The sequence below is a fragment of the Panulirus ornatus genome, chromosome 15 (assembly GCF_036320965.1).
Source record: "Panulirus ornatus isolate Po-2019 chromosome 15, ASM3632096v1, whole genome shotgun sequence".
NCBI lineage: Eukaryota > Metazoa > Arthropoda > Malacostraca > Decapoda > Palinuridae > Panulirus > Panulirus ornatus.
This window is the reverse complement of record NC_092238.1, coordinates 44382752-44394861: the sequence shown is the minus strand read 5'-3', so window position 1 is coordinate 44394861 and position 12110 is coordinate 44382752. Positions and strand designations below refer to the sequence as shown.

At 40.0% G+C, this 12110-nt stretch overlaps 1 protein-coding gene across 1 annotated transcript in view; it reads left to right on the top strand.

Moving 5' to 3' along the window:
* The first annotated feature begins 67 nt into the window (after nt 1–67).
* Nucleotides 68–12110, top strand: part of LOC139753879 (glycoprotein-N-acetylgalactosamine 3-beta-galactosyltransferase 1-like) — a 41121-nt gene continuing 29078 nt past the window's right edge. Inside the window, exon 1 of the mRNA XM_071670835.1 lies at nt 68–292. Coding sequence (XP_071526936.1) covers nt 256–292 — 37 coding nt within the window. The 5' untranslated portion in view covers nt 68–255. The remainder of the gene's footprint in view (nt 293–12110) is intronic.

Below are 12110 nucleotides of genomic sequence, written 5' to 3'. Positions count from 1 at the left end.
AAATCCGTCGCGCAGCAAACAGTTTGTCACAAAGTGGTGGCGCTAGGCATGGGGAGTGGAGCAACGGAAAAAGACGGAATCGTTCAGTTGGGTAGTGGCGCTCATATGGGAAGGGCTAGTTCAAGTACGCAATTGACATATCTGGAACAAAAAGGGTGTAGTAAGAACCAAATGCTCTGATACTTTATATCCTGAGCTCCTCCTCACATCAAACTGAGAGTGAAATGCTATTTACCTACGAATGACATCGAGATAATGGCAGTGAGTGACAAGATGACGAGTACACTAGCAGGTAAGTCATTGGTTTGCAAGGTTATCATTCTGTATTATATATATTACATATATATATATATATATATATATATATATATATATATATATATATATATATATATATATATATATATATATATATATATATATATATATATATATATATATGTTCCTCACGTGTCGTAGAAGGCGACAAGAGGGGACGGGAACGGGGGGCCAGAAATCCTCCCCTCCTTGTATTTCTAACTTTCTAAAAAATGGGAAACAGAAGGAGTCACGCGGGAAGTGCTCATCCTCCTCGTAGACTCAGATTGGGGTGTCTAAATGTGTGTGGATGTAACCAAGATGTGAAAAAAGGAGATATAGGTAGTATGTTTGAGGAAAGGAACCTGGATGTTTTGGCTCTGAGTGAAACGAAGCTCAAGGGTAAAGGGGAAGAGTGGTTTGGAAATGTCTTGGGAGTAAAGTCAGGGGTTAGTGAGACGACAAGAGCAAGGGAAGGAGTAGCAGTACTTCTGAAACAGGAGTTGTGGGAGTATGTGATAGAATGTAAGAAAGTAAATTCTCGATTAATATGGGTAAAACTGAAAGTTGATGGAGAGAGATGGGTGATTATTGGTGCATATGCGCCATATGGGCATGAGAAGAAAGATCATGAGAGGCAAGTGTTTTGGGAGTAGCTGAATGAGTGTGTTAGTGGTTTTGATGCACGCGACCGGGTTATAGTGATGGGTGATTTGAATGCAAATGTGAGTAATGTGGCAGTTGAGGGAATAATTGGTATGCATGGGGTGCTCAGTGTTGTAAATGGAAATGGTGAAGAGCTTGTAGATTTATGTGCTGAAAAAGGACAGGTGATTGGGAATTTCTGGTTTAAAAAGCGAGATATACATAAGTATACTTATAGATATTACATAAGTATACTTATGGATTACGTGTTAATTGACAGACGCGCGAAAGAGAGACTTTTGGATGTAAATGTGCTGAGAGGTGCAACTGGAGGGATGTCTGATCATTATCTTGTGGAGGCTAAGGTGAAGATTTGTATGGGTTTTCAGAAAAGAAGAGAGAATGTTGGGGTGAAGAGTGTGGTGAGAGTAAGTGAGCTTGGAAAGGAGACTTGTGTGAGGAAGTACCAGGAGAGACTGAGTACAGAATGGAAAAAGGTGAGAACAATGGAAGTAAGAGGAGTGGGGGAGGAATGGGATGTATTTAGGGAATCAGTGATGGATTGCGCAAAAGATGCTTGTGGCATGAGAAGCGTGGGAGGTGGGTTGATTAGAAAGGGTAGTGAGTGGTGGGATGAAGAAGTAAGATTATTAGTGAAACAGAAGAGAGAGGCATTTGGACGATTTTTGCAGGGAAAAAATGAAATTGAGTGGGAGATGTATAAAAGAAAGAGACAGGAGGTCAAGAGAAAGGGGCAAGAGGTGAAAAACAGGGCAAATGAGAGTTGGGGTGAGAGAGTATCATTAAATTTTAGGGAGAATAAAAAGATGTTTTGGAAGGAGGTAAATAAAGTGCGTAAGACAATGGAGCAAATGGGAACTTCAGTGAAAGGCGCAAATGGGGAGGTGATAAAAAGTAATGGTGATGTGAGAAGGAAATGGAGTGAGTATTTTGAAGGTTTGTTGAATGTGTTTGATGATAGAGTGGCAGATATAGGGTGTCTTGGTCGAGGCGGTGTGCAAAGTGAGAGGGTTAGGGAAAATGATTTGGTAAACAGAGAAGAGGTAGTTAAAGCTTTGCGGAATATGAAAGCCGGCAAGGCAGCAGGTTTGGATGGTATTGCAGAGGAATTTATGAAAAAAAAAAAAAAAAAGGGGGTGACTGTATTGTTGACTGGTTGGTAAGGTTATTTAATGTATGTATGACTCATGGTGAGGTGCCTGAGGATTGGCGGAATGCGTGCATAGTGCCATTGTACAAAGGCAAAGGGGATAAGAGTGAGTGCTCAAATTACAGAGGTATAAGTTGGTTGAGTATTCCTGGTAAATTATATGGGAGGGTATTGATTGAGAGGGTGAAGGCATGTACGGAGCATCAGATTGGGGAAGAGCAGTGTGGTTCCAGAAGTGGTAGAGGATGTGTGGATCAGGTGTTTGCTTTGAAGAATGTATGTGAGAAATACTTAGAAAAGCAAATGGATTTGTATGTAGCATTTATGGATCTGGAGAAGGCATATGATAGAGTTGATAGAGATGTTCTGTGGAAGGTATTAAGAATATATGGTGTGGGAGGCAAGTTGTGAGAAGCAGTGAAAAGTTTTTATCGAGGATGTAAGGCATGTGTACGTGTGGGAAGAGAGGAAAGTGATTGGTTTTCAGTGAATGTAGGTTTGCGGTAGGAGTGTGTGATGTCTCCATGGTTGTTTAATTTGTTTATGGATGGGGTTGTTAGGGAGGTGAATGCAAGAGTTTTGGAAAGAGGGGCAAGTATGAAGTCTGTTGTGGATGAGAGAGCTTGGAAAGTGAGTCAGTTGTTGTTCGCTGATGATACAGCGCTGGTGGCTGATTCATGTGAGAAACTGCAGAAGCTGGTGACTGAGTTTGGTAAACTGTGTGAAAGAAGAAAGTTAAGAGTGAATGTGAATAAAAGCAAGGTTATTAGGTACAGTAGGGTTGAGGGTCAAGTCAATTGGGAGGTAAGTTTGAATGGAGAAAAACTGGAGGAAGTAAAGTGTTTTAGATATCTGGGAGTGGATCTGACAGCGGATGGAACCATGGAAGCGGAAGTGAATCATTGGGTGGGGGAGGGGGCAAAAATCCTGGAAGCATTGAAGAATGTGTGGAAGTCGAGAACATTATCTCGGAAAGCAAAAATGTTTATGTTTGAAGGAATATTGGTTCCAACAATGTTGTATGGTTGCGAGGCGTGGGCTATGGATAGAGTTATGCGCAGGAGGGTGGATGTGCTGGAAATGAGATGTTTGAGGACAATGTGTGGTGTGAGGTGGTTTGATCGAGTAAGTAATGTAAGGGTGAGAGAGATGTGTGGAAACAAAAAGAGTGTGGTTGAGAGAGCAGAAGAGGGGGTTTTGAAATGGTTTGGGCACATGGAGAGAATGAGTGAGGAAAGATTGACCAAGAGGATATATGTGTCGGAGGTGGAGGGAACGAGGAGAAGTGGGAGACCAAATTGGAGGTGGAAAGATGGAGTGAAAAAGATTTTGAGTGATCGGGGCCTGAACATGCAGGAGGGTGAAAGGCGGGCAAGGAATAGAGTGAATTGGATCGATGTGGTATACCGGGGTTGACGTGCTGTCAGTGGATTGAATCAGGGCATGTGAAGCGTCTGGGGTAAACCATGGAAGGTTGTGTGGGGCCTGGATGTGGAAAGGGAGCTGTGGTTTCGGGCATTATTGCATGACAGCTGGAGACTGAGTGTAAACGAATGGGGCCTTTGTTGTCTTTTCCTCGGACACATACATACATACCTACACAGCTATACAATGAAAATCAAGTCGCTTTCTATACAACGAAGAGACATAGCAAAGGCGCCATAGTATAAGCAGAGCAAGGACGGCGGTGGTACACAATTGATTCTGGAGTTCGGGTCTGGCACCGTGTCTGTCATAAAATTTTATGATGAGGGCAAGACAAGGAACCGTTTACAATTTTTTTCCTGTCTTGTCAACATGATAAAATTTTACGACGGGCAATGTGCCAGACACGAACACCACAAAAAAGGAACACTTGTTTCAACAGTTTCTTAGTTCCGCCTACGAATATATATGTACATATATATATATATATATATATATATATATATATATATATATATATATATATATATATATATATATATATATATATATATATATATATATATATATATATATCTTTCTTTCTTTCATACTATTCGCCATTTCCCGCATTAGCGAGGTAGCGTTGAGAACAGAGGACTGGGCCCTTGAGGGAATATCCTCACCTGGGCCCCTTCTCTGTTCCCTCTTTTGGAAAATTAAAAAAAAAAAAAAAAAAAAAAAAAGTGAGAGGGGAGGATTTCCAGCCCCCCGCTCCCTCCCCTTTTAGTCGCCTTCTACGACACGCAGGGAATACGTGGGAAGTATTCTTTCTCCCCTATCCCCAGGGATAATATATATATATATATATATATATATATATATATATATATATATATATATATATACATATATATTATTTATTAATTTTGCTTTGTCGCTGTCTCCCGCGTTAGCGAGGTAGCGCAAGGAAACAGACTAAAGGATGGCCCAACCCACCCACATACACATGTGTATACATACCCGGCCACACACGCAAATAAACATACCTATACATCTCAACATATACATTTTTATACACACAGACATATACATATATACACATGTACATAATTCATACTGTCTGCCATTATTGATTCCCATCGCCACCCCGCCACACATGAAATAACAACCCGCTCCCCCCTCATGTGTGCGAGGTAGCTCTATATTTATATATTTATTTATTTATTTTGCTTTGTAGCTGTTTCCCGCGTTAGCGAGGTAGCGCAAGGAAACAGACGAAAGAATGGCCCAACCCACCCACATACACATGTATATACATACACGTCCACACACTCAAATATACATATCTTTACATCTCAATGTACACATATATATATACACACACAGACATATACATATATACACATGTACATAATTCATACTGTCTGCCTTTATTTATTCCCATCGCCACCCCGCCACACATGGAATAACAACCCCCTCCCCCCTCATGTGTGCGAGGTAGCGCTAGAAAAAGACAACAAAGGCCCCATTCGTTTACACTCAGTCTCTAGCTGTCACGTAATAATGCACCGAAACCACAGCTCCCTTTCCACATCCAGGCCCCACACAACTTTCCATGCTTTACCCCAGACGCTTCACATGCCCTGGTTCAATCCATTGACAGCACGTCGACCACGGTATACCACATCGTTCCAATTCACTCTATTCCTTGCACGCCTTTCACCCTCCTGCATGTTCAGGCCCCGATCACCCAAAATCTTTTTCACTCCATCTTTCCACCTCCAATTTGGTCTCCCACTTCTCCCCGTTCCCTCTACCTCTGACACATATATCCTCTTTGTCAATCTTTCCTCACTCATTCTCTCCATGTGACCAAACCATTTCAAAACACCCTCTTCTGCTTTTTCAACGACACTTTTTTTAATACCCTTACATTACTTACTCGATCAAACCACCTCACACTACATATTGTCCTCAAACATCTTATTTCCATCACATCCACCCTTCTGCGCACAACTCTGTCCATAGCTCACGCCTCGCAACCATACAGCACTGTTGGAACCACTATTCCTTCAAACATACCCATTTTTCCTTTCCGAGACATTGTTCTCGACATCCAAACATTCTTCAATGCTCCCAGAATTTTCGCCCCCTCCCCCACCCTATGATTCACTTCCGCTTCCATGGTTCCAACCGCTGCCAGATCCACTCCCAGATATCTAAAACACTTTACTTCCTTCAGTTTTTCTCCATTCAAACTTACCTCCCAATTGACTTGACCCTCAACCCTACTGTACCTAATAACCTTGCTCTTATTCATATTTACTTTCAACTTTCTTCTTTCACACACTTTACCATACTCAGTCACCAGCTTCTGCAGTTTCTCACATGAATCAGCCACCAGCGCTATATCATCAGCGAACAACAACTGACTCACTTACCAAGCTCTCTCATCCACAACAGACTGCATACTTGCCCCTCTTTCCAAAACTCTTGCATTCACCTCCCTAACAACCCCATCCATACACAACTTAAACAACCATGCAGACATCACACACCCCTGCCGCAAACCTACATTCACTCAGAACCAATCACTTTCCTCTCTTCCTACACGTACACATGCCTTACATCCTCGATAAAAACTTTTCACTGCTTCTAACAGCTTGCCTCCCACACCATATATTCTTAATAACTTCCACAGAGCATCTCTATCAACTCTGTCATATGCCTTCTCCAGATCCATAAATGCTACATACAAATCCATTTGCTTTTCTAAGTGTTTCTTACATACATTCCTCAAAGCAAACACCTGATCCACACATCCTCTACCACTTCTGAAACCACACTGCTCTTCCCCAATATGATGCCCTGTATATGCCTTCACCCTCTCAATCAATACCCTCCCATATAATTTACCAGGAACACTCAACAAACGTATACCTCTGTAATTTGAGCACTCACTCTTATCCCCTTTGCCTTTGTACAATGGCACTATGCAAGCATTCCGCCAATCTTCAAGTACATCACCATGAATCATACATACATTAGATAACCTTACCAACCAGTCAACAATATAGTCAAAGCCTTTTTTGATAAATTCCACTGCAATACAATCCAAACCTTCTGCCTTGCCAGCTTTCATCTTCCGCAAAGCTTTTACTACCTTTTCTCTGTTTACCAAATCATTTTCCCTAACCCTCTCACTTTGCACACCACCTCGACCAAAACACCCTATATCTGCCATTCTATCGTCAAACACATTCAACAAACCTTGAAAATACTCACTCCATCTCCTTCTCACATCACCACTACTTGTTATCACCTCCCCATTAGCGCCCTTCACTGAAGTTCCCATTTGTTCCCTTGTCTTACGCACTTTATTTACCACCTTCCAAAACATCTTTTTATTCTCCCTAAGATATAATGATACTCTCTCAACCCAACTCTCATGTGCCCTCTTTTTTAATTCTTGTACGTTTCTCTTGACCTCCTGCCTCTTAATTTTAAACATCTTGCACCCATTTGCATTTTTTCCCTGCTAAATCATCCAAATGCATCTCTCTTCTCTTTCACTAATAAACATACTTTTTCATCCCACCACTCACAACCCTTTCTAATCAACCCACCACCCAAGCTTCTCATGCCACAAGCATCTTTTGCGCAAGACATCACTGCTTTTCTAAATATATCCCATTCCTCCCCCACTCCCCTTACCTCCTTTGTTCTCACCTTTTCCATTCTGTACTCAGTCTCTCCTGGTACTTCCTCACACAAGTCTCCTTCCCAAGCTCACTTACCCTCACCACTCTCTTCACCCCAACATTCTCTCTTCTTTTCTGAAAACCCCTACAAATCTTCAGCTTCGCCTCCAAAAGGTAATGATCGGGCATCCCTTCAGTTGCACCTCTCAGCACATTAACATCCAAAAGTCTCTCTTTCGCGCGCCTATCAATTAACACGTAATCCAATAACGCTCTCTGGCCATCTCTCCTACTTACATACGTATACTTATGTATATCTCGCTTTTTAAACCAGGTATTCCCAATCACCAGTCCTTTTTCAGCACATGAATCTACAAAATCTTCACCCTTTGCATTTACAACACTGAACACCTCATGTATACCAATTATTCCCTCAACTGCCACATTACTCACCTTTGCATTCAAATCACCCATCACTATAACCCGGTCTTGTGCATCAAAACCACTAACACACTCATTCAGCTGCTCCCAAAACATTTGCCTCTCATAATCTTTCTTCTCATGCCCAGGTGCATATGCACCAGTAATCACCCATCTCTCTCCATCAACTTTCAATTTTACCCATATCAATCTAGAATTTACTTTCTTACACTCTATCATATACTCCCACAACTCCTGTTTCAGGAGTAGTGCTACTCCTTCCCTTGCTCCTGGCCTCTCACTAACCCCTGACTTTACTCCCAAGACATTCCCAAACCACTCTTCCCCTTTACCCTTGAACTTCGTTTCACTCATATATATATATATATAAATATATATGTATATATATATATATATATATATATATATATATATATATATATATATATATATATATATATATATATATATATATATATATATATATATATATATATATATATATATATATATATATATATATATATATATATATATATATATATATATATATATATATATATATATATATATATATATATATATATATATATATATATATATATATATATATTATAGATATAGATATATATATATATATATATATATATATATATATATATATATATATATATATATATATATATATATATATATATATATATATATATATATATATATATATATATATATATATATATATATATATATATATATATATATATATATATATATATATATATATATATTCCTATGAGTCCACGGGGAATATGAAACACGAAAAGTTCCCAAGTGCACTTTCGTTTAATAATCACATCATCAGGGGAGACACAAGAGAGAAATATAACAGTTAGTGTATATACATCGAAGAGACGAAGCTGGGACGCCATTTGGTAAACATGTGATCAATAACATGTTTACCAAATGGCGTCCTAGCAGCTGATCAGCTGAGTGAGTGTGTTCGTAGTTTTTATGCACACGACCGGGTTATAGTGATGGATGATATGAATGCAAATTTGTGTAATGTGGCAGTTAAGGGAATAATTGGTGTACATGGGGTGTTCAGTGCTGTAAATGGGAATGGTGAAGAGCTTATAGATTTATGTGCTGAAAAAGGACTGGTGATTGGGAGTACCCGGTTTAAAAAAGAGAGATATACACAAGTATACGTATGTAAGCAAGAGAGATGACCAGTGAGCATTTTTGGACTACGTGTTAATTGATAGGCGCGCAAAAGAGAGACTTTTGGATGTTAATATGCTGAGAGGTGCAACTGGAGGGATGTCTAATCATTATCTTGTGGAGGCGAAGGTGAAGATTTGTAAAGGTTTACAGAAAAGAAGAGAGAATGTTGGGGTGAAAAGAGTGGTTAGAGTAAGTGAGCTTGGGAAGGAGACTTGTGTGAGGAAGTACCAGGAGAGACTGAGTACAGAATGGAAAAATGCGAGAACAAAGAACGTAAGGGGAATGGGGGAGGAATGGGATGTATTTAGGGAGGCAGCAGGTTAAGAGAAATGTGCAGGAGGTGAATAAGAGGGCAAATGAGATTTGGGGTGAGAGAGTATCATTAAATCTTAGGGAGGATAAAAAGATGTTCTGGAAGGAGGTAAATAAAGTACGTAAGACAAGGGAACAAATGGGAACTTTAATGAATGGGGCTAATGGGGAGGTGATAAAAAGTAGTGGTGATGTGAGAAGGAGATGAAGTGAGTATTTTGAAGGTTTGTTGAATGTGTTTGATGATAGAGTGGCAGATATAGGGTGTTTTGCTCCAGGTGGTGTGCAAAGTGAGAGGGTTAGGGAAAATGATTTGGTAAACAGAGAAGAGGTAGTAAAAGCTTTGCGGAAGATGAAAGCCGGCAAGGCACCGGGTTTAGATGGTAATGCAGTGGAATTTATTAAAAAAGGGGGTGACTGTATTGTTGATTGGTTGGTAAGATTATTTAATGTATGTATGATTCATGGTGAGGTGCCTGAGGATTGGCGCAATGCTTGCATAGTGCCATTGTCCAAAGGCAAAGGGGATAAGAGTGAGTGCTCAAATTACAGAGGTATAAGTTTGTTGAGTATTCCTGGTAAATCATATGGGAGGGTATTGATTGAGAGGGTGAAGGCATATACAGGGCATCAATTTGGGGAAGAGCAGTGTGGTTTCAGAAGTGGTAGAGGATGTGTGGATCAGATGTTTGCTTTGAAGAATGCATGTGAAATATACTTAGAAAATCAAATGGATTTGTATGTAGCATTTATGGATCTGGAGAAGGCATATGATAGAGTTGATAGAGATGCTCTGTGGAAGGTATTAAGAATATATGGTGTGAGAGGCACGTTGCTAGAAGCAGTGAAAAGTTTTTATCGAGGATGTAAGGCATGTGTACGTGTAAGAAGGGAGGAAAGTGATTGGTTCTCAGTGAATGTAGGTTTGCGGCAGGGGTGTGTGATGTCTCCATGGTTGTCTAATTTGTTTATGGATGAGGTTGTTAGGGAGGTGAATGCAAGAGTTTCGGAAAGAGGGGCAAGTATGCAGTCTGTTGTGGATGATAGAGCTTGGGAAATGAGCCAGTTGTTGTTCGCTGATGATACAGCGCTGGTGGCTGATTCATGTGAGAAACTTTAGAAGCTTGTCTCGATGAAGGAGGCGAGATTGTGTCCTAATACGAGTGATGTGACAATATTGGTCATGATCAAAGGCAGCTTTAATTTATTTTGTTTGACACAAACAATTTCTGCTGCGTTAGGCATATTTGCTTACATCTGTCGAGTGTAAGACATCTTTAAGAAATCTATTATTTTCTGTGACAAAGACTGGTAAACTTCCTCGCTAGTGATACGTATTTCATTCATATTTTCTTAGCACTATATAGGCAGGAGCGAGTGTCATAATCTGCTATTGCTGTTCACTTTATCAAAGAGTGATTTTCCCCCTGAAAAACAAATATATTTCTCTTGATTATATGCTGAATACCGACTTTGCAGACTATATTTCTTATGCTAGTTCCTTCGTTATTTCCCTCATCAGCAAGTTTGCAGCGAACTCCCTCGTAACTTCTCAAGGACACCTCACGTCAGCCTTAATCCTTTCAAACCCGCACGCAGTTTATTTTTTTATCGCCACTGTTATCTGTGTATGATATGGATGTTACGTGGAAGCAGATAAAGACTCATGGCTTTAGATAACGAGTGATTGCTGCTCTCCGCCGACCCATCGCTGCAGCGCTGCTGGTCGTTGGTGGACGTAAGAGTGTCTGCTGTTGATCTTGGTTAAAGAGTGTTTCCCCGGTGACCACAACATCACCATGAATCTCGGCACAGGTGAGAGATGATGGCATATCAATGATCTAGGAACACCACTGGACTGGGCACCTAGAAATGATGCCGTGTATGAGTGTTCATGGTCATGCTCATGATATCCACCGTCAAGAGGGTGAGCGGATGTTAGCCAAGCGTAACCGGACATTTGAATCATACTAGTCAATTTGTTAGTCGATTGCTAAAGGAAATTTTCTTTATGAACATCTTTGATTTGCTCAGAAGAAAATATCTTTATGAGGTAAACAGTCAACCAACTTCTTTGACAAGGATTATCAGGATGTCAAGGTTCAGATTCTGCATGTCATTTCCTGAAGTCTCTCTTAAGATTACTTCAGACGGGTATCTACGCAAAAAGCACCATACTAAACCCTGATACTTTATGTGCAATTATCTATGGTAAGAATACTTCACAAGTCCATTAGGAACATCAGAACTGGAAACTGAAAACGCCATCATCCTCAAGATAGTAAAAAAAAAAGTGGATCTGTTAAATCTTATCCAAATCAGATTTCAACAAAGTGCTATTAGTTTTTATATGAGAAGGTGAATACATATTACTAAAAAGACAAATAAGTATTGGTCGTCGCTCTCGGTGAGTTAGATATCTCCCTTAGTGTGATCTACGTTAGTTTGTTACTTATGAAGTGATTCATCGCCCTGGAAGGCATTATGTGTATATTGTGACTAAGATGTAATTCAAAGGTGAGTCGCAATTGTAATATATTGGATGGTATTGCAGTGGAATTTATTAAAAAAAAGGGGGTGACTGTATTGTTGATTGGTTGGTAAGGTTATTTAATGTATGTATGATTCATGGAGAGGTGCCTGAAGATTGGCGGAATGCGTGCATAGTGCCATTGTATAAAGGCAAAAGGGATAAGAGTGAGTGCTCAAATTACAGAGGTATGAGTTTGTTGAGTTTTCCTGGTAAATTATATGGGAGGGTATTGATTGGGAGGGTGAAGGCATGTACAGAGCATCAGATTTGGGAAGAGCAGTGTGGTTTCAGAAGTGGTAGAGGATGTGTGGATCAGGTGTTTGCTTTGAGGAATGTATGTGAGAAATACTTAGAAAAGCAAATGGGTTTGTATGTAGCATTTATGAATCTGGAGAAGGCA